Source organism: Platalea leucorodia (genome assembly GCF_965183815.1).
Source record: "Platalea leucorodia genome assembly, chromosome: W".
Lineage (NCBI taxonomy): Eukaryota > Metazoa > Chordata > Aves > Pelecaniformes > Threskiornithidae > Platalea > Platalea leucorodia.
This window is the reverse complement of record NC_138859.1, coordinates 42,512,380-42,538,504: the sequence shown is the minus strand read 5'-3', so window position 1 is coordinate 42,538,504 and position 26,125 is coordinate 42,512,380. Positions and strand designations below refer to the sequence as shown.

Genomic DNA, 26,125 nt, shown 5'->3' with positions numbered 1-26,125 from the left:
TTCCTGATCTACAGAGCTGGGCTGCTGCCACTGCTTCCAATGCAGTGTGAAGGTTGCAGGAGACCTGTCTCCTGGCTCCCACCCATAGGAACAACTACTGCTGCTCTCCTATCTTCTCCATGACAACAGTTTGGGTCTCTCCACTGTAAGGTAGCAAAAAGAGTATCTGGCCATTCAGACAAGATTTTCTGTTCAACCATCTTTTCTCATCCCATAGAGAAAAATTGCAGACTGGGTGAAAGTGTTTCTTTCACAAGGTGGATTCAGTCTATGGGCTGTTGATTGGACTTGTTCTAAATAAACAAGTTAAGTGACTGTTGTGGGTTGACCCTGGGCAGCAGCTAAGCACCCACACAGTTGCTCGCTCACTGTCCCCTGCCCCGCCCCAAAGGGACAAGCAAAAGCAAGAAAACTCATGGGTCAAGATAAAGACAGTTTAATAGGTGAAGGAAAGAGGGAAAAAAAACCCCAAGTGATGCAAAGGCAATCACTTACCACCTCCCAGAAGCAGACCGATGCCCAGCCAGTCTCCAAACAATGGCCACCTTGGAAGCCAAAAAAAAGCCCCCCACCCCCTTCTTCCTCTACCCCAGTTTTTATTGCTGATCATGATGTTATATGGTATGGAATATCCCTTTGTCCAATTCAGGTCAACTGTCCCAGCTGTGTCCTCTCCCAGCCTCTTGCCCACTCCCAGCTTACTCGCTGGGCTGGAGCAGAGTGGGAAAAAAAGAAAACCTTGACTCTGTGCAAGCACTGTCCAGCAATAGCCAAAATATTAGTGTTTTATCAACACTGTTTTAGCCACAAATCCAAAACACAGCACCATATGGGCTTGTATGAATACAGTTAACTCCATTGCAGCCAGACTCAATACAGTGACATTCATGGGGGCTGTGGGGGGGAAGACCAAGAGGAGGGAAGTGACTTGCCTGAGTTCATGCAGTAGTTTATTGATAGCTAAGTTTACAACCTGTATCCTTTGATACCCTGATACCCAGCTCTGCTTATTACCCATCAGTCTCTCTGACCTTGTTCTCAGATCTAATCTGGGTCCTCAGGCAATGTTCCTCTTCTGTGTTTTGTACAATTGCAACTTCTTTAATCAAGTTTGAATTTGGACATCAAGAGTCAATTGTAGTTTCATCTATTTCTAAAACTGGTGAAGATCTTTATGTTATCTTTACACATCCTGTGGTAAACTGTTTTATTCTTTATAGAGAATGGTAAGCTTCTTCTAGTAGGTTTTATTTGTTTAGGGAGAAACTCATTCGCCTTCAGCATGAGAACAAGATGTTAAAGCTGAACCAAGAAGGTTCTGACAATGAAAAGATCACCTTGTTGCAGAGCTTGCTCGATGGTACAAATTTACGGAAGAATGAATTGGAGACAGAGAACAGGTAAGGAAGTATTGTTCTCTGTTCCAGTGACTTTCCTAACAATTTCGTACACGTCTGTCTTAGCAGACTGTTGTCAGGGCCAAGTTTCTCATGTAAAAAAATGTGGTTAGCCCTATCAAAAAGTATCTCAACCAGCCTGTGAGTCTACTCAGTCATTCAATGCTGTTCCAGTATCTGGATACTGCAGTGTGGGCTGAAGAATTCTGTAATAGATTGCAATTGGAATGATGCAAAGGCTCACAAAAGGAACCATGTATTACTTCAGCTTCTCCTTCTGTAAAGCAAGTGTAACAAAAAGAATCCCTTATCTTCCCTACTACCCATTCATTCCCTGTATATTTTCCATCTTCCCTTCTGTTTCCTATTTTGTTCTTTAAAAGTATGTTCACAGGTGTTAGAGCTGCTGTCAAAATGATCTAGATTTTGTAAAACTGAGTATTTTATGAAAGTTTAGGGTGATAAAAACTTTTCTATGATTTTATGTACTGAATTTTATCTTACTGTAGTATGCAGTAGGTTTTAGCTGTCTTGCTTCATCCACAGAATACTGTGATCAGTGAGGACGAAGTCGGCAGAAAGAATTTTAGACCAGTAACAGCCAGTTTCAGCTGGCTCTGCAGCAGACCCACCACAGGCCAAAGCTGAGCCAATCAGCAAAGTTGATGGTATCTTTGTAAAAACATATTTAAGAAAGGGCAAAAACACCAGACATGCAGAGGAAGAGAGAAAAGAGTGAGAAACAGCAGTGCGAACACCAAGGTCAGAGAAGAAGAAGGTGCTCCAGGCATTGGAGCAGAGATTCCCCTGCAGCCGATGGAGGACCTCATGCTGGAGCAGTTGGATATTTCCTGAAGGACTGCAGCCTGTGAAAGGACTCATGCTGGAGCAGGGAAAAAGTGTCAGGAGAAAGGAGCAGCCGAGAGCAACTGTTATGGACTGACTGCAACCCTGCATTCCCCATGTCTCCTGTGCCACAGGTCCTTCAGGGAATATTCACCTGCTCTGGCATGGGGTCCTTCATGGGCTGCAGCGTGCATATCTGTTCCGGCATGGTCCTCTCCACAGGCTGCATGGAATACCTGGTGCACTGTGGTCCTTTCCACTAGCTGCAGGGGAACCTCTTCTCTGACACCTGGAGCACCTCCTCTCCCTCCTTCTTCTCTGACCTTGGTGTCTCCAGGATTGTTTCTCACACTTTTTTCCTCACTCCTCACTCTCAGGCAGTGTTTTGCCCTTTCTTAAATATGTTTTCTCAGAGGTGCCACCAGCTTCTCTGATTGGCTCAGCTTTGACCACTGGTGGGTCCATTGCAGAGCCAGCTGGAACCAGCTGTGTCCAGCACAGGATAGCCTCTAGCATCTTCTCACAGATGCCACCCCTGCAGCCCCCCTCCCCCCACTACCAAAACCTTGTCACATAAACCCAATGCAATTTTGAATAAAGAAATAGTGTTTTATCTCTTGCATAGATGTCCTGATAATGATGGACACTAAACATCTTGGATTTCATCATGTTGTAATTCATTGTTTTTGAAAAGTAAAGTTTTATCTATTTCTTAGGCTGGTAAATCAGAGACTGCTAGAAGTACAGTCCCAGGTTGAAGAACTACAGAAGTCTTTGCAGGAGCAAGGTTCAAAAGCTGAAGATGTAAGTAGAAATGTATGTAAAACTTGTGTTCAAGTAATTGCTATTATCCTACCTTTCAGCTTTACATAATATCTCCTGCTTGTTACATCATGAAGAAATAATGCAGATGGAGATTTCTGGTAGCTTTTGATATGTGTTGTTATGGCCTTACATTTAAACTGTATTTTTCTCAATGAGAAATGTAAAATGAAATGTTTGTCTAGAATAAAAAAAATAAACTTTCTTTTTAGAAAAGGAATTAAATAATTTTTTTCCCTTCAATGTGCCTATTCCAGTAGTAAACTCAGCATTATTTAAAAATTTGAAATTAGAATAGAGATATTTATAGAAAATAAAGGATACATTGGTTTTCCATTTCTTACAAAATATCCCAAAGTATTTTTGTTTAACTGTTCTTCATGGTAGTAAATACCTTTCTTGCCAGTGGAAACCCAGTAATTGATGATATAAATGTGTATCTCTAATGCAGGATGTCATGCAAGCCAAAACTAAAAACATCAAATGAGCAGTCCTTTGACACAGTGCAATATTTTCTATTTCTGTATACCTAGATACTGTACATTTTAATATTTAAAATAAAGACATTGTCACAGGATTAGTGTGGGAACACAAATTCTAATCTTCCACTGAAAATTTTATTTGCCACCTCCCTTATTTGAGAGTGAAGCTATAGAACTGTCCTGAAAGCAGTGATTTCTTATTTAGAAAAATGCTCTTAAGAAAAATGCTCTTAAGAAATAACTTATAATTAATTTTAAAATGGGTCTATACTATTATGTCATTCCATGATATTCTTTGCTGTCTTGGTTACAGGTCAAAACTAAATTTTTCAGGGTGATTAAAATCTGGATATACTCCTTGCATGTTTTGTGATAAACAGACTCAACAGAATCTTTGATCTTTGGCATCCTTAACAGGAGCACCGTTTAATAGTGTCCAGTTGAGTGGAACTCTTATTTCTAACACTATCACTATCATTTTGATGTAGTAAGTCTCAAAAAGATGAACTCAATTGATATTGATTCTGTGATGCATGTACGAAAGGCTGAGAAATCTTAGGGCTTCCTCAGTGGTGCAACAGCCTAAGTAAGTTTTTCCCCAGGGCTCAGTATTGGGGCCGGTCCTGTTAAACATCTTCATCAATGATATGGATGAGGGGACTGAGTGCACCCTCAGTAAGTTTGCAGATGACACCGAGTTGGGTGGAAGTGTCGATCTGCTGGAGGGTAGGAAGGCCCTACAGAAGGACCTGGACAGGCTGGATCGATGGGCCCAGGCCAACTGTATGAGATTCAACAAGGCTAAGTGCCGGGTCCTGCACTTGGGTCACAACAACTCCATGCAATGCTACAGGCTAGGGGAGGAGTGGCTGGAGAGCTGCCTGGCAGGAAAGGACCTGGGGGTGTTGGTCGACAGCTGGCTGAACATGAGCCAGCAGTGTGCTCAGGCGGCCAAGAGGGCCAATGGCATCCTGGCTTGTATCAGGAATAGTGTGGCCAGCAGGACCAGGGAGGTGATAGTGCCCCTGTACTTGGCACTGGTGAGGCTGCACCTCGAGTACTGTGTTCACTTTTGGGCCTCTCACTACAAGAAGGACATCGAGGTGCTGGAGCATGTCCAAAGAAGGGCAACAAAGCTGGTGAAGGGTCTAGAGAACAAGTCTTATGAGGAGCAGCTGAGGGAGCTGGGGTTGTTTAGTTTGGAGAAGAGGAGGCTGAGGGGAGTCCTTATTGCTCTCTACAACTCCCTGAAAGGAGGCTGTAGCGAGGTGGGGGTCGGTCTCTTCTCCCTAGTAACAAGCGATAGGACGAGAGGAAACGGCCTCAAGCTGCGCCAGGGGAGGTTTAGGTTGGATATTAGGAAAAACTTCTTCACCGAAAGGGTAGTCAGGCATTGGACCAGGCTGCCCAGGGAAGTGGTTGAGTCTCCATCCCTGGAGGTATTTAAAAGACGGGTAGACGTGGTGCTTAAAAGACATGATTTAGTGGTGGACTTGGCAGTGTTAGGTTAACGGTTGGACTTGATGATCTTAAGGGTCTTTTCCAACCTTAACGATTCTATGATTCTATGATTCTATGATTCTAATTCAGTCAGCTAAGTCTCCACCTTTCTCATGCTCTCATAAACATTCCTGCCTTGTTAGCCCAGTGAGATCAGAGCATCGATATTTTGGTATTGGCATGAAGAATAACACAACTTTACTGACATGCTGCTAGTCTCTCGGAAAAGGGATCTTTGTTGCTCTCAGCTCCACTCTGGCAAGAAGAGTTGTGGGAGCTGAAGGCAAATCATGGTGCCACTGAAAATCAAGAGGAAAACGTCTGTTTACTTCAGTGGAATCAGGATTTCGCCCTGTCTTGTCAAGGAATGCATTTAAATATGCTTGAAATTAAGGATTAGTCAATACAGACAGAGGAGTTTTTAGCAGTTCCATTTGACAAGTTTGATTGTAATATTGCTAAATTTAACATTTTCCTGAAAACTTCTGATTATATTTCTTAAAATGCACCTAGCCTATTATATTTATGTACCAGAAAATGAAACTTCACTTCTATAGTTTAGGAACCCAGAGAAAGCATTTATTGATAAGACAGGTCATTTTTTTTCTCACGAGTTTTGTTATTTTCAGCAGTTGACATATAAAGCTTTGTTTTGTGATTTACTTTTTGAGCAATGTGTTTATCAAAGCTATTCTCAGATGTGGAGAGTATTGTAAATAATCTCAGTCTAATCAAATATACCTTTATTTATTGTAATTTTAAATCTGGCCCTGTTTGAGGCTTTGGTTTAGGCAGTGATTTAAGATATGTCTACAGTGCACTTAAAGGACTGACTACAGACGATGTAGGTATAATCCGAGCTGGTTTTGCTAGTACCAAAAACATGCCAGCACAGGTTTTCACATGGAACTCTACAGCCTGCTGTGGGTACCAGGCAGAGCTGAAGCTCATGATGCACCAGCTGCATTCCTAGCTTCAGTATAAATTTGACCACACCAGCAGTTATATATATAGGCACTAGCCCCATGGACCTATCTTGTTGGGTTCTGAATATTTGCCTACATGTACTCTTAAACGAGCAGAAAAGGAAATGTAGAATCACAAAATACTTTAAGTTGGAAGGTACCTTTAGGGGTCTCGATGTCTGGTCCATCTTCCTACTCAAAGCAGGGGCCAACCTGTTAAATCTTTTAGGGGAAATCAGGCCAGATGCATCAGCCCGAGAGAGATGAGGCTGCCACAGCTCCATGTCTCCAGGTCCAACCAATAGCGAGGCTGAAGATGTATTCCCAGTAAGCACACACACACAGAGCACACGTATATACCACATATACACATGGCTGGCCACACATATCATGGACAGACACACAGAGCACTCAGATGAACACAGACAGCACCAATGGCCTCATCCTGCTCCCCTCTCTGGCTGAGCAGGATAGAGGTCCACTAGTACAAATATATGTATATATGTATAATGTGTATGCCTTCAGCAGCAGGGCTCAGACACTCAGTCTGACCAGTAGCTGGTCCCTGGATCCCAGTCTCCCCAGTTGCTGGCACCCAGACATAAGAGCCATTGAGGCTGCAGGCCCACTCCAGTTGCTGGTGCAGTGGCCAGGACTCCTCTAATCCCCTGATAGCCAGTCTCGCCCTTAGAGATGCACACACATTCCTGGTTCCCAGGTCACTTCACCTACACACTGGCTAGTCCAGCTTGATATTTGCTAGCAATCACACACTCACTCACACAACCACCATACTTGCTCCAATTGCTGACACTATGGGCATGCAGGTGCTCTGGCCCCTGGTCCCACTCCAGTGGCTGGCACTTGATTTCACTCACTCTGGTCTCTCTAGTTGCTGGCACCCAGGCACACGAGCCCCTGTGACCTGTGGTCTGACTCCAGTCACTGGCACTCAGATCCCCATGCACATACATGCACACAGAATAGAGTTCCTCACCCAGGGAAAGAGTTGGAAATGGAATTTAATAAAATAACACAGACTGCGCTGATCAGGTACATGGCATGGCCAGACAAGTGTACTGACCAGCCACTGTTTACATGCAACTGGCCCATTTTATCTCCATACCCTCTATTTTCCCACACTTGTTCCTCCCCAAATCACCTAAACCCCTTCCTTTTCCTGCCTTTGGTTCCTCCCCTAAACATCCCATAATAAGTCCTGTGCAATCCCAAAATGGTCTTCCCCATAATGTGTCCCATACCCCTAGACAGCAACCCCCCCTCAGTCCAAAAGGTGCTCCAGCATTGACTCATCTTGATGGATTCCATGCCTGGACCATGGGGCTGATGCTCTCCTGGGACAGCCCTGGGAGAGGCCAACAGGGTGTCCCTTCCTCTGTGTAATTTGTTATTATATTTCTTAGAAAAACTGGAAAAGGAAAAAAGCAAGGGGCCAAAACCCACAGGTCCATAGCTACTGTAAAGTTCGGTAACTCTGTTTGAACTCCGTGGAGTCACTGAGTTATGTTACCTCCTTGGTCACTTGGGTTATTTTACCTCCTACCCTCTTTATTCATAGTGTAAAAGACAATCCAACTTTGAACTAATCAAACAGCACTACCCAGGAATGTGATTAAAAACTATATATTTTGAAGTGTTTAAACTCCAGCTAAAAATTTTTCTTGGATTGCATACAAATTGTCTGTATTGGCTTTGTGTTTAAACTTTTCTTGAAGGAACATGGAAAGGGAGAACAATGAAGTAAATTTGTTGATGATTTTATTTTATATTGTGAGAGTACTCTGGAGTATCAGTCACAGACTAGGACTCCACTATAACGGGTACTGGACAAATGCAAACCAAAAAGGCAGTCTCTGAGTTAAATATCCATATTAAATGTCTTTTATTTAAACCATGTGAAAATAACACCAATTCAGAATCTCTCCACCAAAATACATGTATCTCTACATGTTGATTGCAGCCCAATAGACTACATATTGTCTGCTGCTTTGCTACTGTTGTGGTTTAATCCCGGGTAGGCAGCTAAGCACCACACAGCTGCTCGCTCTGTCCCCCCCGCAGTGGGATGGGGGAGAGAATCAGAAGAGTAAAAGTGAGAAAACTCATGGGTTGAGATAAAGACAGTTTAATAGGTAAAGCAAAAGCCCCACACGCAAGCAAAGCAAAACAAGGAATTCATTCACTACTTCCCATCGGCAGGCAGGTGTTCAGCCATCTCCAGGAAAGCAGGGCTCCATCACATGTAATGGTTACTTGGGAAGACAAACGCCATAACTCCGAACATACCCCCCCTTCATTCTTCTTCCCCCAGCTTTATATTGCTGAGCATGACGTCATATGGTATGGAATATCCCTTTGGTCAGTTGGGGTCAGCTGTCCTGGCTGTGTCCCCTCCCGACTTCTTGTGCACCTCCAGCCTACTCGCTGGTGGGGTGGTGTGAGAAGCAGAAAAGGCCTTGGCTCTGTGTAAGCACTGCTCAGCAATAATGAAAACATCCCTGTGTTATCAACATTCTTTTCCACACAAATCCAAAACATAGCCCCATACAAGCTATTATGAAGAAAATTAATTCTATCCTAGCAAAACCAGTACAGCTACTAATGGGACTTCAATGCTAAAATTAGTTTTCATAACATCAAATGCTTTCCTTTGAAATTCTGGTTTGAGTATGATGTTTGTATATGTGTGAAAGTGGAAAAGCATTCATATACTTGAACACAGTATAGTTAATTTTTACTGTCTTTCCTAAACTCTCCAGAAAATGTGACAGGATGAAACTGTTAATGAGAACAGAGAAGTAAAAAAATGTGCATGTCTGGAAAAAAATGCATAGTTTTAAGCTTTTCTGTTCATGAGTTACTAAATAGTTTCTTCTGTTGGTTGCTGTTTTTGCTTTATGCTAATATGTCATCTCTGTTTCCTGGCATGGTTTTCTGCTCAAGGCTATTGTGAGTATGGCTTTCTGTTTACTTAACACTACTTTTACTTTATAGGCATTTATGGTTTTGATTTTAAAAGATGCTCACTGTATATAAAGTGAGTTTATAATTAAACTAAAATTTACTTTGAAGCTCTCTACCACCACCCCTGCCAAGAGCTTATTCAAATATGACTTAGCCAGAAATCAGAACACCATAAGGTGTATTATATTTTCATATTTGTAGGCAAAGAAAGATGTGAAAACAGAGAAAAGCAGAGCAATTGAGGATAAAATTTCTGCTGTGCTCTGGTCAGTGGCACTCTACTCCATCTAATTTTTGTGGGGACAGAATTTTACCTCGAGTCTTTATGTAAATTTGCTTTGATGCATTGGACAGCTCTTCAAGCAAATTTTCCACTATCTAATTTTAAATAAATTTGTTGAGTCTAATCTACAAAAGTACTGAATCACAAAGCAATGAAAACAACTGAAATACAATTTTGTCATTAATGGATCTCTCCTATATTGATCCAATTCCAAGAAAATATTTGTGAAGTTATAAGGCATTCTGATTTTGGGAAAGTCCACAGATATCAAGGAAAGGACAACTACTACAGAAAACTGCTATACAATTATGACCTAAAAATGGGTGAAATTAAATGACTGTGTTCTGGTTATAATTGCGAAATTATATATTTTAATATAACTGAAATGATACTAAGCACCATAACATATTAAAATAACTGACACATTTAACTTCCTATTTTAGTCGCTGCTTCTGCAAAAGAAACTTGAAGAGCATCTGTAAGTAATAAAGCTTTCCATATTTTGCTTGCCATATGAAATGATCTGCTTTTCATATGCTTAGCAAATGCTTAGCCATTAACAGCAGTGGGAAGGCAATAGTGCATTTGGAAGATATATAAAGAAGAGAAATGCAGATAGATCAGGAATATGTAGAGAATCTGTTATTAAGGCATTACTTTCATTTCTTATGGAAAGCCTTTGCCAAATTAAAAGGAGTTATGAAAGAGCCACCATTTTCTAGTGGTTAGAAAACTTTATTTAAAACTGTGTAAAGCTTAAGTTAAGAGGAATAATTAATTTTGTTCTGAGGAAAACATTTTAATATAAACAATAATTAGAAAGCTTACTAGAAAGTATAGTCTCTCTATAACTTTGGGGGGGGAAGCCATTCTTCCCAAAGCTTATCACAGCTGTTGATATTATACACTTCAAACATGCTTTGTACATTTTATTGTAAATTCTAAAGTAAGTATATAATTCTGGGCTGAAAATGGAGCTCTGTGGTTTTATAACTCTGCATATATGGTAATGCTTTTTAGTATGTTTTATAACCGTTCCCATAGACATTGACCCACTTATGTGTCCACATGCCTCACAGCGAAGACAGCTGTACTCCCAGAAATATACCATACTTTGATGGTTTGGGTTTTTTTATCACTTAATGTTCGTTCAAGAGGATAACAGTATTGGAAAAATAATATGTGCTTCTATGGTTTGTAACAGTGAGAAGCTCCATGAAGCTAACAATGAGCTACAGAAGAAACGAGCTATTATTGAGGATTTGGAACCAAGATATAATAACAGTTGTGAGTTTTCTGATATGCGCTCCATTTCTTTTAACTGCAAAATGTTTTGCATGCAGGGAATGATCTTTAATTAATATGTCATTTAATATCTATAAAAGCTGTAAGAAAAACGAAATGTATGTTTCAAGTGGTAGCAGTATGTGTGGTGTTAATTACTCTGAAAGCTATAATGACCAAAACCATGCTACTAATTCTTGAGATGTAGCAGATCACATTTTAGAGCCCACCGTGGCAAAGAATGATCATCTGTCATTTAAACTCAGTTGTTCACAACTGTTGTTTTCTGAAAATAGTATTATGTCTTCTAACATCTTACGTTTAAAAGTCCTTGTTGCCGTCTCCATGTTATTTTAACTCCCAATATATGTTACATCAATATGTTTTCAGATTACAGAGTGAAATTCTGCTATAACTTGAGAAAGTTTTTGGACACTGGTCAATGAGAATGTAGCTTTTGGGCCATTTTGGTCATATCACAACAAGACCTCAACACCCAGTTGTAAATGACTGAAGGGTACATCACTGATGACTACCAGCATTTGCCTTTTTTATACTGACTAATCCTGGTAAATAATACATTGTCTCTTACATTCGTCAAGTAGCAATGTCAGCTTCTCTTGGAAGCATCAGAGCAATTCTGTTCATGAAATCATAGAATCATAGATTCATAGAATTCTTAAGGTTGGAAAAGACCCTTAAGATCATCAAGTCCAACCGTTAACCTAGCACTGCCAAGTCCACCACTAAACCATGTCCTCAAGCACCACGTCTACCTGTCTTTTAAATACCTGCAGGGATGGGGACTCAACCACCTCCCTGGGCAGCCTGTTCCAATGCCTGACTACTCTTTCAGTGAAGATAATCCTAATATCCAACATAAACCTCCCCTGGTGCAACTTGAGGCCGTTTCCTCTTGTCCTATCGCTTGTTACTTGGGAGAAGAGACCGACCCCCCACCTCACTACAGCCTCCTTTCAGGTAGCTGTAGAGAGCAATAAGGTCTCCCTTCAGCCTCCTCTTCTCCAGGCTAAACAACCCCAGCTCCCTCAGCCGCTCCTCCAGACTCTTCACCAGCTTTGTTGCCCTTCTTTGGACACACTCCAGCCCCTCCATGTCCTTCTTGTAGTGAGGGGCCCAAAAGTGAACACAGTACTCGAGGTGCGGCCTCACCAGTGCCGAGTACAGGGGCACCATCACCTCCCTGGTCCTGCTGGCCACACTATTCCTGATACAAGCCAGGATGCCATTGGCCCTCTTGGCCACCTGGGCACACTGCTGGCTCATGTTCAGCCAGCTGTCAACCAACACCCCCAGGTCCTTTTCCACCAGGCAGCTCTCCAGCCACTCCTCCCCAAGTCTGTAGCATTGCCTGGGGTTGTTGTGACCCAAGTGCAGGACCCGGCCCTGAGCCTTGTTGAACCTCATACAGTTGGCCCCAGCCCATCGATCCAGCCTGTCCAGGTCCCTCTGTAGGGCCTTCCTACCCTCCAGCAGATCGACACTTCCACCCAACTTGGTGTCATCTGCAATCTTCCTGAGGGTGCACTCAATCCCCTCATCCAGATCATCGATAAAGATATTAAACACAACTGGCCCCAACACTGAGCCCTGGGGAACACCACTCGTGACTGGCCACCAACTGGATTTGACTCCATTCACCACCACTCTCTGGGCTCAGCCGTCCAGCCAGTTTTTAACCCAGCGCAGAGTGCACTTATCCAAGCCATGAGCAGCCAGCTTCTCCAGGAGAATGCTGTGGGAGACAGTGTCAAAGGCCTTACTAAAGTCCAGGTAGACAACATCCACAGCCTTCCCCTCATCCACCAAGTGGGTCACCTTGTCACAGAAGGAGACCAGGTTAGTGAAGCAGGACCTGCCCTTCATGAACCCATGCTGTCTGGGCCTGATCCCCTGGCTGTCCCTTATGTGCCGCGTGATGGCACTCAAAATGATCTGCTCCATGACCTTCCCTGGCACTGAGGTCAGACTGACAGGCCTTTAGTTCCCCAGATCCTCCTTCCGACCCTTCTTGTAGAGGGGCGTCACATTTGCTAACCTCCAGTCAGCTGGGACCTCCCTGGTTAACCAGGACTGCTGATAAATGATGGAAAGTGGCTTGGCAAGCTCCTCCACCAGCTCCCTCAGTATCCTCGGGTGGATCCCATCAGGCCTCATAGACTTGTGGGCATCCAGGTGGAGGAGCAGGTCGGTGACTGCCATCTCTTCGACAACTGGGGCTTCATTCTGCTTCCTATCTCCAGCTCCCAGCTCAGGGTCCTGAATACCCTGAGGATAACCACTCTGACTATTAAAGACTGAGGCAAAGGCGGCATTAAGTACCTCAGCCTTCTCCTCATCCTTGGTGGCGATGTTTTCCTCCGCATCCAACAAAGGATGGAGATACTCCTTGGCCCTCCTTTTGTTGCTGATATATTTGTAAAAACATTTTTTGTTGTCTTTGACTGCAGTGGCCAGTTTAAGTTCTAGCTGGGCCTTTGCCCTTCTAATTTTCTCCCTGCATAACCTCACAACATCCTTGTAGTCCTCCTGAGTCACCTGCCCCTTCTTCCAAAGGTGGTAAGCTCTCTTTTTTTTTTCCTGAGATCCAGCCGAAGCTCTCTGTTCAGCCAGGCTGGTCTTCTTCCCTGCCTGCTCATCTTTTGGCACATGGGGACAGCCTGCTCCTGCGCCTTTAAGACTTCCTCCTTGAATAACATCCAGCCTTCCTGGACTCTTTTGCCCTTCAGGACTGCTTCCCAAGGGACTCCCTCAACCAGGCTCCTGAACAGGCCAAAGTCTGCCTTTCTGAAGTCCGAGGTAGTGGTTTTGCTGACCCCCCTCCCTACTTCGCCAAGAATCGAAAACTCTATCATTTCATGGTCACTGAGCCCAAGACAGCCTCCGACCACCACATCACCCACCAGGCCTTCTCTGTTCACAAACAGCAGGTCCAGCGGGGCACCTCCCCTTGTTGGCTCCCTCACCAGCTGCGTCAGGAAGTTATCTTCCACACACTCCAGGAACCTCCGAGACTGCTTTCTCTCTGCTGTGTTGTATTTCCAGCTGATATCTGGTAAGTTGTAGTCCCCCATGAGAACAAGGGCTAGAGATTGTGAGACTTCAGCCAATGGCTTGTAGAATACTTCATCTGTTTCTTCGTTTTGATTGGGTGGTCTATAACAGACTCCCACCAGGATATATGCCTTGTTAGCTTTCTCCCTGATCTTTACCCATAAGCACTCAACCTTATCATTGCATTATCATTGCATTATGGTCTGGGAAGATTGAAATATCATTTTGATATTCATTAGAAGAATCATAGAATCATTTAGGTTGGAAAAGACCCTAAGCGCCGTGTCTACAGGTCTTTTAAATACCTCCAGGGATGGTGACACAACCACTTCCCTGGGCAGCCTGTTCCAATGCCTGACTACCCTTTCGGTGAAGAAGTTTTTCCTAATATCCAATCTAAACCTCCCCTGGTGCAACTTGAGGGCGTTTCCTCTCGTCCTATGACTTCTAACTTGGGAAAAGAGACTGACCCCCACCTCTCTACAACCTCCTTTCAGGCAGTTGTAGAGAGCGATAAGGTCTCCCCTCAGCCTTCTCTTCTCCAGGCTAAACAACCCCAGCTCCCTCAGCCGCTCCTTATAAGACTTGTGCTCTAGACCCTTCACCAGCCTTGTTGCCCTTCTTTGGACGTGCTCCAGCATCTCAATGTCCTTCTTGGAGTGAGGGGCCCAAAACTGAACACAGTACTTGAGGTGCGGCCTCACCAGTGCCTGTGCGTGTGCACCTGTGGCCTGCACTCTGCTGCCAAAGGGATTGATAAGAATGCATTAGCAATTTCAGTTGTAGCATACCATTTGGCTGCCTTTGACTCCAATTCGTATTGAAGTTCTAGCATGTCCGGCACGGCAGCACTCAGCGGCGGCATGACTTCGTTTAGGCCCCCATAGTCTACTGTTAGTCTCCACTCTCCATTAGACTTTCACACTGGCCATATATATAGGACTGTTAAAAGGTGAGTGAGTCTTGCGGATCACTCCTTGGTTCTCCAGTTGACGAATCAACTTATGGATGGGAATCAGGGAGTCTCGGTTGGTGTGATAGTGCCTCTGGTGCACTGTTGTAGTAGGAATTGGCACCTGTTGTCCTTTGACCCTCAGCAACCCCACAATAGAAGGGTCCTTCGAGAGACTGGGCAGGGTAGACAGCTGTTTAATTTCCTCCGTCTCCAAGGCAGCTGTACCAAAAGCCCACCGGTACTGTTTTGGGTCCCTGAAATACCCTCTCCTGAGGTAGTCTATGCCAAGGATGCACGGAGCCTCTGGGCCAGTCACAATGGGATGCTTCTGCCACTCATTCCCAGTTAGGCTCACTTCAGCCTCCAATACAGTCAGCTGTTGGGATCCCCCTCTCACTCCAGAAATACAGATGGGTTCTGCCCCTTCATAGCTTGATGGCATGAGGGTACACTGTGCACCGGTGTCCACTAGAGCCTTATACTCCTGTGGGTCTGATGTGCCAGGCCGTTGAATCCACACAGTCCAGTCAACCCGGTTGTCCCTTTCCTCCACCTGGCTGGAGGCAGGGCCCCTCTAGTCCTGGTCATAGCATTCGTTACTCACTTCTTGTAAATACAAATCAAAAGTCCCTTTATTACAATCGGAAGCAAAATCAGCCCTTCTGCCCTGTCTGGGGAACTGCTCACTGGAAACTGGAGCAGCAATTTTCCTGGGAGAACCCCCTTTTGTAATTGTTTTTCCTTGCAACTCACATACCCGTGCCTCTAGGGTCGAGGTAAATTTTCCATCCCACTTCCTCATGTCCTCTCCATGGTCACACAGGTAAAACCACAGGGTGCCAGGTGGTGTGTACCCTCAATATCCTCTCTCTTGAGCAGAAGAATGCTGACTCCTAATAGCTGAGATACTGGTCTGTACAGGTGGAGAGTAGGACCTATCCTCTTTGAGTTGCTGGACCTCCCAGGACAGTTTCTCCACAGTCGAGACGAGGGAGGAAAAGATACTTTCTTCGTATTCCCCGAGTTGGCTAGACACTTCATCCACCAATGGTCCCTCTTTATCTTTCCAGGTCATTATTGCCAATGAGTTTGCGTGTGATGATGGTGTGCTCTGTACAAACTTACACCACATGGGTCGTGTGCACCGGACTTCATCTGGATCTTTGGATAACTGCTCTTTGTCCAGGTCATTATAAATCACCTCCAGCACAGCTAATTCCCTCAGGTACTGGATACCTCTCTCCATGGTGGTCCACTTGCCTGGGTGACATATAACATCTTCCTTGAAGGGATACCTTTCCTTCACGCCTGACAGGAGTCACCTCCAGAGGCTGAGGGCTTGTGCCCCTTTTGCAATCGCTTTGTCAATGCCCCCTTCCCTAGAAAGGGATTCCAGCTGCTTGGCTTCCCTACCCTCTAATTCCAGGCTACTGGCCCCATTATCCCAGCATCCAGGTGACAATGTGCTCGCCTGGACGAAGACTGAAATCTTTTCGCATATTTCGCAGCTCACTCAGGGATAGGGATTGGGTGGTTTCTGTCTTGTTTAAGAGTTCTTCCTCTTATTCCTCTTCTCCTTGTGACGGCCCTGCTTTTTCATCATCCCTTTCTAAATGACCTGACTTTATCTCAAACCCTTCGTTCCCCACATTAGGCGCCAAAAAGGACTGTCGCGGTTTGGCCCCAGTTGGCAACCAAGCACCACACACCTGCTTGCTCACCACCACCCCTACCCCCCCCCCCCCCCCCGGGATTGAAATATAATAATAATAATAAATTGTAATGAAAACAACAAGAGAGAGAGAGAGAGAAACAAAACCCAGGAAAAACAAGTGATGCAACCGCTCACCACCTGCTGATCAATGCCCAGCCAGTCCCCGAGCAGCAGTCGCTGCCCCCTGGCCAACTCCCCCCAGTTTATATACTGAGCATGACGTCATACGTGATGGCATAGCCCTTTGGCCAGTCTGGGTCAGCTGTCCTGGCTGTGCCCCCTCCCAGCTTCTTGTGCACCTGGCAGAGCAGGGGAAGCTGAAAAGTCCTTGACTGGTGTAAGCACTGCTCAGCAACAACTAAAACATCAGTGTGTTATCAACATTATTCTCATCCTAAATCCAAAACACAGCACTATACCAGCTACTAGGAAGAAAATTAACTCTATCCCAGCCAAAACCAGGACAAACCACAGAACAATATTACACATTACAAAATTCCACATTTTAGAAAATAGTAAGACAACTGGAGATGAAGTTCAGGAGGTGAGTAGTTGATGAGTATGTAATCCTTCCATACTTAACATGCCTCTGTTGTGGGGGGAAGGGCAGAAAGGGGTCTGGTTTTCTGAGTCCCCAACCTCTAAAATTTAGAGCGTATTCAGACTTCTCTGATTGGCTTGCTTGAATTGCAAGCTGTTTGTGAAAAACCTTGGGCTGAGCTTCTGTCTTGATATGACAAAAACAGTTAAAGTAGTTATACTTCTTCCTTTCTTTCCATGAATAGGATAAATGGTGTGTGGGTTGTTTCTTTGGATTCTTTTGACTAGACTGAATTATGGCCAAGAAGTTTGTGCCAGAATTATACAAAATTTTGAAAAACAGATTCTATAGTCTTGATGAATACCTGCAATCGGTTCTGTAACAGATCAACAGAAGAAATCTTACCCATTCATCATCTTAGTGTTTTCCTTATGCTTAGAGAGAAAATTGTAAATAAGACAAACATAAATGAAAATTGAAAAATGAGGTTACAAAATAGATTAAGAGTTGTCAAATATTTATCATTGTCTGAGAACCAGACACCAATGTTACATACTATTTTATCGATGGTGACAAATTTGATCTTTCTCTGAGATGCAAGTAGGTTGTATAGCTTGCACAAGTAGTAGTGGTCGGGACATTCTTAAATCAACACAGGAAATGAGATGTACAGTGAAACTCTCCTGTTGGTCTGCATCACTTCTTGAGGATGATGTGAAGAAAACATAATTGGAGTGTTTTCATGTCACAATTTTGAAGAATTTTGTTCATTACTACCTTTGGGCAGATATGAGCAAGAATCTTGTTTGTCACTTAGGACTGTTAAAACTTCTGTTCATTTGACCTACAATATACCATTTTTCATATGTATTTCTGAGATTTTGAATTAAACTTATTGTGTCCATTGCATCGATAAGCATTTTTTCATTCCTTATGTAAGCTTTTCTTAACTGAAATAAAGTCCTAGCTGTGGGTTTAATGTCTGTTTAAATGCATGTAAATAAATTTACTGTAATTATTTTATCCTCTAATCCTGACATAAAGCACTCAAAATTGAAGAATTACAAGAAGCTTTGCAGAAAAAAGATGAAGAAATGAAGCAAATGGAAGAACGATACAAAAAGTATTTGGAAAAGGCCAAAAGTGTAAGTGTCTGGGTTCCAAGTTAACAATCCTTCCCTAACAGGCTGTACCACATTTTTACTCTGTAGGAATAAAACTAAATTTAGTATCTATACTTGTGACTACTATCTAACCAAAACCCTTTTTTACTACTTCTATACACATATGTACCCCACTGATACAGATTTATATTAGAGTTACCCAGACAAAGCTCCTGAAGAGTCACAAGTGCCAGTGGATAACACAAAGATGGTGTTAACCCCTTCCTGATGTTATGATAACCTGTTTCTTGGTGGAAGTTCTTCCAGTGCCACATAAGAATGTAGTTAGTTGTTCCCCTCATCTTACTTAGTGGCAGAAACTTTATCATGCACTGCCATGGATTCTTCTTGGCTGTAGCAGAACTTTCTAAAATTTGCATTACTGGTACTCCAGATCCCTGAATCACAGCCTCTTTCCAGATAGAAGTAGTCCTTGAGTTCACAGTGAGAAGTGAGTTGAGGGGTAACAGATAGGTAATCCTTAGCTATAAAGAGAAAAAGGCTTCAAGGAAAGGTTTCACATGCTCTGGCCCCATGGCAGTGCAGAATGGGGGTAGGAACTGCTTCCTTGTGTCCAAGATATTGAACCTCCAAGGTCTTGCTTCCTCCTATCAATACTTTTGTTTGACAGTCCTGTTAGAGCACATTTCAGATGATGTGTGACACTTCATGATTGTTGTTTAGAGATAGTCTCCATCATCCTGGTTGACAATTTAGAGCCTCTGTCTTATTAGGGGAGACATGTGTTTGTATTATATGTCAGTCTTTTAAAATTAAGCATTCTTTTGTTCAACATTTTAAAATGTCATTTTACTTTATTATATTGACATGTTTTAAGTCACTTCTATGTCTCTTAATCTGCCTTATGTGGTTATAAGGCCTTGATGCCTTTTCCAACATTGAATTAAAAACAAACTGTGGTTTTCCTCTCACAGGTTATCCGCACCTTAGATCCTAAACAAAACCAGGGTGCAGCTCCTGAGATTCAGGCACTGAAAAATCAGTTGCAGGAACGTGACAGAATGTTCCATTCATTAGAGGTAATAATCTCCATGTTTCCCAGTAGATCTTTTGTGTTTCCTCATTTTTTGGTATAGACTGTGCTTCTCTAATATTTACTGTTCTCTGCAGTTAAACAATTTAAAGTATATGGGGTTTGTTTTGTTTTAGAAAGAATATGAAAAAACAAAGACTCAAAGAGAAATGGAAGAGAAGTTTATTGTTAGTGCCTGGTATACTATGGTAAGAATCTCCAAACTTAAAAATGATAAAATGGTTAATCTTAGTTGTTTCTGTGGTGTTTATCAAGGTCTTCATTTATTTATAATATTTTTGTGTGCAAAGTATTTTCAAATATATATGCAGATGAAAGTATTCTCTTTTAATTATCATTATATAACAGTTAACCCCTAGTGGAAAACAATAAACTTGTAAAAGGCTTGACAGAGTTCGTACTGAAAAACAGCAAAGTAAACCTCAGTTCAGAATATAGAAACCAAGGAGGTTGTTATTTTCAAGTTTCAAAACCTGAAGTATTACTTTGTGAGGGGGAAAGGAAGCTTCAATTTTCTTTTTTATAATTTCAGACCTCTAGTTATGCTGTCTTCTAATACTCAAATTCATTTTCTTTTTTGGCCCCTCTCCAATCTTCTGCTTGTTTCTATTTCATTAGACTGACAATGCAGGTAGTTTTGTGATACTCTTCTTGTGGCATTTACCAAGCTATATTTGGTCTTTCATTCTGTTCACTACATATGAAAATGGGTGAGCACAGTCAAGCCTCACTTACACTATTCAAAGCATAAGGGAACTGTATATTAATCACAGAGTGTTGGACCTTTTTGCAGGGAATTGTAATCTTCAGCAAATGTGTTCAAGACTTACTTTTGATAGGGTGTGGCTGTGTATTGGGTTTGCGTGGCAAGGTTTTGGTAGGGGGGGGGCTACAGGGGTGGCTTCTGTGAGAAGCTGCTAGAAGCTTCCCCTATGTCCAAGAGAGCCAATGCCAGCCAGCTCCAAGACAGACCCGCTGCTGGCCAAGGCTGAGCCCATCAGTGACGGTGGTAGCGCTTCTGTGATAACATATTTAAGAAGGGGGGAAAAAAACCTGCACAACTGCAGCCAGAGAGAGGAGTGAGAATATGTGAGAGGAACAACTATGCAGACACCAAGGTCAGTGAAGAAGGAGGGGGAGTAGGTGCTCCAGGCACTAGAGCAGAGATTCCCCTGCAACCCATGGAGAAGACCATGGTGAGGCAGGTTTTCCTCCTGCAGCCCATGGAGAGACCACAGTGGAGCAGATATCCACCTGCAGCCTGTGAAGGACCCCACGCTGGAGCAGGTGGATGTGCCTGAAGGAGGCTGTGACCCTGTGGGAAGCCCACGCTGGAGCAGGCTCCTGGCAGGACATGTGGCCCTGTGGAGAGAGGAGCCCACAGTGGAGTGGGTTTGCTGGCAGGACTTGTGACCCCATGGGGGATCCATGCTGGGGCAATCTGTTTCTGAAAGACTGCAACCTGTGGAAAGGACCCATGCTGGAGCAGTTCGTGAAGAACTGTAGCCCGTGGGAAAGACTAACGTTGCAGAAGTTCATGGAGAACTGTCCTCCGTGGGAGGGACCCCAAGCTGGAGCAGGGGAAGAGTGTGAGGAGTCCTCCCTCTGAGGAGGAAGGAGTGGCAGAGACAATCTGTGATGAACTGGTCACGACCCCCATTTCCCATCCCCTTGTGCTGCTCGAGGGAAGGACGTAGAGACTTCGGGAGTAAAGTTAAGCCCGGGAAGAAGGGAGGGGTGGGAGAAGGTCTTTTAAGATTTAATTTTTATTTTTCATTATCCTACTCTGATTTTGATTGGTAATAAAATTAATCTAATTTCCCCAAGTCGAGTCTGTTTTGCCTGTGACGGTAATTGGTGAGTGATCTCTCCCTGTCCTTATCTCGACCCACGAGCCTTTCATTATATTTTCTCTCCCCTGTCCAGCTGAGGAGGAGGAGTGATAGAGTGGCTTTGGTCTGCACCTGGCATTCAGCCAGGGTCAACCCACCACAAGCTGCTTTGAAACTGCTCTCCTGATAGGAGTCCCTGACCCCCCCTATAACATGCATCTGTTTCATCATAGAGGTTAAATCATTTCACTCTGTCTTCCCTTGGAAGAGTTTCCTTCTTGCTGTTTTATGTTCCTGCTATGTTCATTAGTAGGAGAGTAAAATGGTGTTTAAACAGAGCATTTGAATCTTTTTGGTATTGAAGGCACTTTCAGGTGACTTGGTGCCCTTTTCCAACTGCATAATGTTAGTCCCAATAGTAAGCAGAAGACAAGGCTAAGCTGAAAGATATAGTTCAGTAGCCCGACTCTCATGTGGACAAAGATGATTAGTGATAGCTTCACCTGCTTCTTCCTTTTAGTTAGTCTTTGATTTTATCCACAGCCCACCATAGCTTCTATCATCTCATACTGGTCAGGGTCTTCCAATCAGTATGCGATTTCCTTCTTTTCCCTACCATTCAACAGTGGGAATATTTCATAGCTCCTAGGTTCTGCTAAAGACACAGATTCTCTCAGAAATAGAGAATCACAGAATAGCTAAGGATAGAAAGGCCTTTGGAGATCATCTGGTCCAACCACCCTGCTCAAGCAGGGCCACCTAGAGCCAGTTGCCCAGGACCATGTCCAGATGGCTTTTGAGTAGCTCCAAGGATGGAGGCTCCACAACCTCTCTGGGCAACCTGTTCCAGTCTTCAACCACTCTCACAGTCAAGAAGAGTGTTCTCATGTTCAGAGGGAACCTCCTGTGTTTCTGTTTGTGCCCATCGCCTCTTATCCTGTCACTGGGCACCACTGAAAAGAGCCTGGCTCTGTCCTCTTTGCACCCCCCCTTCAGGTATTTGAACACATTGGAGAGATTCCCCCTGAGCCTTCTCTTCTTCAGGCTAAACAATCCCAGCTGCCTCAGCCTCTCCTTGTATGAAAGATGCTCCAGTCCCTTAATCATCTTTGTGGCCCCTTTCTGTACTGTCTCCAGCATGTTCATGTCTCTTTTGTACTGGGGAGCCCAGAACTGGACACAGGACTCCAGGTGTGGCCTCACCACGGCTGAGTAGACGGGAAGGATCAACTCCCTCGACATGCTGACAACACTCTTCCTTATGCAACACAGGATGCTGTTAGCATTCTTTAGCACAAGGATGCATTGCTGACTCATGTTCAACTTGGTATCCACCAGCACCAAAATATGCTCCCACCACTTCTATTAAGTTAGCATTTTCACAGAGGGTGAATATAATTGTCATCTATCTGGACTTCTGTCAGGCCTCTGACATGGTCCCCACAATATCCTTCTCTCTAAATTGGAAGGATATGGATTTGATGGGCAGACTGCTCGGTGGATAGCAAACTGGCTGGATGGTCGCATCCAGAGGGTAGTGGTCAATGGCTCGATGTCCAGATGGCGAACAGGGACGAGTGGTGTCCCTCAGGGGTCCGTACTAGGGCCAGTGCTGTTCAATACCTTCATCAATGACATAGTGGGATTGAGTGCACCCTCAGCAAGTTTGCAGATGACACCAAGCTGAGTGGTGCAGTCGACATGCCTGAGGGATGGGATGCCATCCAGAGGGACCTGGACAAGCTGGAAAAGTGGGCCTGTGTGAACCTCATGAGGTTCAACAAGGCCAAGAGCAAGGTCCTGCACCTGGGCCAGGGCAATCCCCAGTATCAGTACAGGCTGGGGGATGAAGGGATTGAGAGCAGCCCTGAGGAGTAGGACTTGGGGGTACTGATAGACAAAAAGCTGGCCATGAGCCAGCAATGTGCTCTCGCAGCCCAGAAAGCCAACCGTACCCTGGGCTGCATCAAAAGAAGCGTGGCCAGCAGGGCGAGGGAGGTGATTCTGCCCCTCTACTCTGCTCTGGTGAGACCCCACCTGGAGTACTGCATCCAGCTCTGGGGTCCCCAGCACAGGAAGGACATGGACCTGTTGGAGCGGGTGCAGAGGAGGGCCACAAAAATAATCAGAGGCATGGAACACCTCTGCTATGAGGAAAGGCTGAAAGAGCTGGGGTTGTTCAGCCTGGAGAAGAGAAGGCTGCAGGGAGTACTTTCAGTACTTTAAGTACTTTCAGTACTTAAAGGGGCTTCTAAGAAAGATGGGGATAGTCTTTTTAGCAAGTCCTGTTGCGACAGGACAAGGGGTAATGGTTTTAAACTAAAGGAGGGTAGATTCAGACTAGAGATAAGGAAAAATTTTTTACGATGAGGGTGGTGAAACACTGGAATGGGTTGCTCAGAGAGGTGGTAGATTCCCCGTCCTTGGAAACATTCAAGGCCAGGCTGGATGGGGCTCTGAGCAACCTGATCTAGTTGTAGATGTCTCTGCCCATTGCAGGGGGGATGGACTAGATGACCTTTAAAGGTCCCTTCCATCCCAAAGCATTCTATGATTCTGTGATAACTGAGAAGTACTCTTCTAGCTCAACTTCTGGGAGGGGGTGTGTGGCTTTCCAAAAGGTTTGTCATAGCACCATGTGTTCATGTGTAGCAAAAAGACCTGGCACATTGGGAGTCCTTTTTCTTAAGAATTACTGTAAAGTTGCATGATGATAAAAAGTGAACTCATTGAAAAGGCTCAGGAAGAATGTCTTAACCCCATTCTTGAAAATATAATGCTTGAAATTCAAACCAGGTTAGCTCATATTTGTGAAGAAAAAATAATAAATTGTAAATTAGTTGTTCACCATTATTTATTAATATTCACTGATAAGTTTCTCTTTATAGGGAATGACTCTACATAAAAAAGCAGCAGAAGACAGACTGGCTAGTACAGGCTCAGGACAGTCCTTCCTGGCTAGACAAAGGCAAGCCACAAGCACAAGGAGATCTTACCCTGGTTATGTCCAGCCAGCAACAGCAAGGTAAAGAAGCCTTGCCTTTAGAAAGAAAATTGCCCTGTGATCCAGGCCACTTCTGTTGCACATGACATTTCTGGAAACTCAACCAGTATCCTATCTTTTTGTCCCTTGTAACTACTGTTATTTCTCAGTTCAAAAAGGGGTTTTATCATGGTTTCTCATTGTTCTAATGTATCTTGTTCATGTTTTTTGGAGTCTCTGTCACTTATTCTCTCTGCCTTTTTGATTGTGCAAAAGTTTTGAAAAAAATCTAGAAAAATGCTGTATGATAATGGAGTCTTTAAAATTTCTATGAAGCCTTATCTCATATGAAAAGCCTGACATAGGTTGTATAGCAAACAAATTTGTCACAGTTGATATATTTGTGCCTACATGTATTATTATCCTATAATGTTTTGTGAAATGTATTTGCAGCCAAAAAACTTAATATTGGCAATGAGAATAGCCTAGCCGCATCCTTTGCTATCTCATTTAGGATGTTAATGAGTTAAAAAAAGCAGAAAGCAAGCAACCCCCCCAAACAAAACCCTAAAACAAACAAAAAAAAACCCCTAACCCCCCCACCCATCTTCTACATACAGAGGTTGCTCCTATTCTTGATGCTTGAAATTTTTGCAGGCTTTCTTTTATTCTTCCCTAAAAATGGTTCCTATCTGCTTTTGTTTATCAGCTGCTGTTATGTTTGCTGACAGGTGAATGTTTTCAAATCGTTTGTTCCACTCATGTTGAAGTTTGTGTGTGTGTATGCACATATAAATAAATAAATATAAATATAAAAGAAAGTTTTAAAATATTCAAAATGCTTTAATATGCTACAGCATCATTCATTTAAACGAAGGCATTTATTTTAAACTTTTGTAATTATGGACTAACAGTACATAATGGATCAATCCATCAAGGTCCAAATGTGTGGTGTGGAGGTTAATGTAGTCAAATTGTTATCCCCTACTAAAAGATCTATTTTTAACATATTAATTGAGAGGATGATTATATCAGTTGCCTTACTAATGGTACTAGCTTCTTGAGGCAAGTTTCTTTGTTGCTAACTGTTGAAAATTGACTGTTGTTTATTGTACTAACTTTTAAACATGTAACTGTCTAATAATGTCTCACCCTTGCAGAACCTTTTTGTTGGTCAGTGGAATGGATGAGGGTGCCTATTATTAATTTAGGCTCTGGTCCTACAAAGTTTTGAGCATCCCCTGAGTAATTCTTAACTCCCTCTATCATTTATTTCAAGTAATCAATGGTGCTGGACACAAAGCACATCTGATCATTGGTTGTAATACATTCGCTCAGGGGAGAGTTTCATACACATGCATTTTGTGGCAATTTCATCTTAAAGAACTTTTTATTTAATCTGTTTTGCTCCTAATATGCATAGTTTAGTTTATAAATTTATCTTTTTTACATTATTTTAATACTTTCTCCAGTGAAAGCTTTTACTTTTGATATATCCCTTCAGATAAAACACACAATAGCTTTTACTTTAACCATCCCAAGATATATTTTAATCTACACATACCATGGAAAAGGCAAAGGATCATTTAAAACCAGCATGCTTGAATAGGTATAGATGAGTGGCATTTATAGAAACTGTTTTAAAGCACCAGATGTTCATATCAAATCTAGGCTAAAAACTTTCCTTCAATATGTGTTTGAAGAACTTTTACCCTTTTTCATTTGCATTTTTTTTCCAGCAATGCAAACAATGTCTTCTGAAGTCTTATCACTGATGTATATGTTTGTCTACTACAATTGCTCTTTGTGCAAAGGAGCAAATATAATAATTTTTCTGAATGAATTTAACATTCTTGATGACAACACAGCATTTATATATCATCCAAAGGAAAAAAACCAAGAATATTTAAAATTATCTTTTTACTTTTGGCTGGCTGGCTCTTCTTGTCTGTTACCAAACTGCCAAAATCAATTTGTGAAAGAAAGGGATACCAAGACTTTAATAGAAGTTTTTTTGAGAACTTCCAAATTTGTAGAAATTCTGTATTCCCCAGAATTTGTGTTACATTTAAACCTCTAAAAGTATGCTAGGACCTTGTAGAAAATTCTCTAAATGCAGTCTGGTTAGTTCCAGGAGGTCATTTATTCTATGTTTTAATGGTAACCTATAGGATTTTGTTCTTTGTTCTTAAGCATTCACTCTTAATATTTGTTGCACGCATCAGTTACTGTGTGTGGATGGTC

General features: G+C 43.0%; 1 protein-coding gene across 1 annotated transcript in view; it reads left to right on the top strand.

The window, feature by feature from the left end:
* Window positions 1-23,927, top strand: part of LOC309601585 (protein Hook homolog 3-like) — a gene marked incomplete at its 3' end in the record, with an annotated part of 117,592 nt that extends 93,665 nt beyond the window's left edge. The window contains exons 15-22 of the mRNA XM_082334686.1: window positions 1,260-1,400; window positions 2,960-3,047; window positions 9,724-9,758; window positions 10,485-10,567; window positions 17,894-17,994; window positions 18,948-19,052; window positions 19,183-19,254; window positions 23,787-23,927. Of these exons, the coding sequence (XP_082190812.1) occupies window positions 1,260-1,400; window positions 2,960-3,047; window positions 9,724-9,758; window positions 10,485-10,567; window positions 17,894-17,994; window positions 18,948-19,052; window positions 19,183-19,254; window positions 23,787-23,927 (766 nt within the window). The remainder of the gene's footprint in view (window positions 1-1,259; window positions 1,401-2,959; window positions 3,048-9,723; window positions 9,759-10,484; window positions 10,568-17,893; window positions 17,995-18,947; window positions 19,053-19,182; window positions 19,255-23,786) is intronic.
* Between the last annotated feature and the right edge of the window lie 2,198 nt (window positions 23,928-26,125).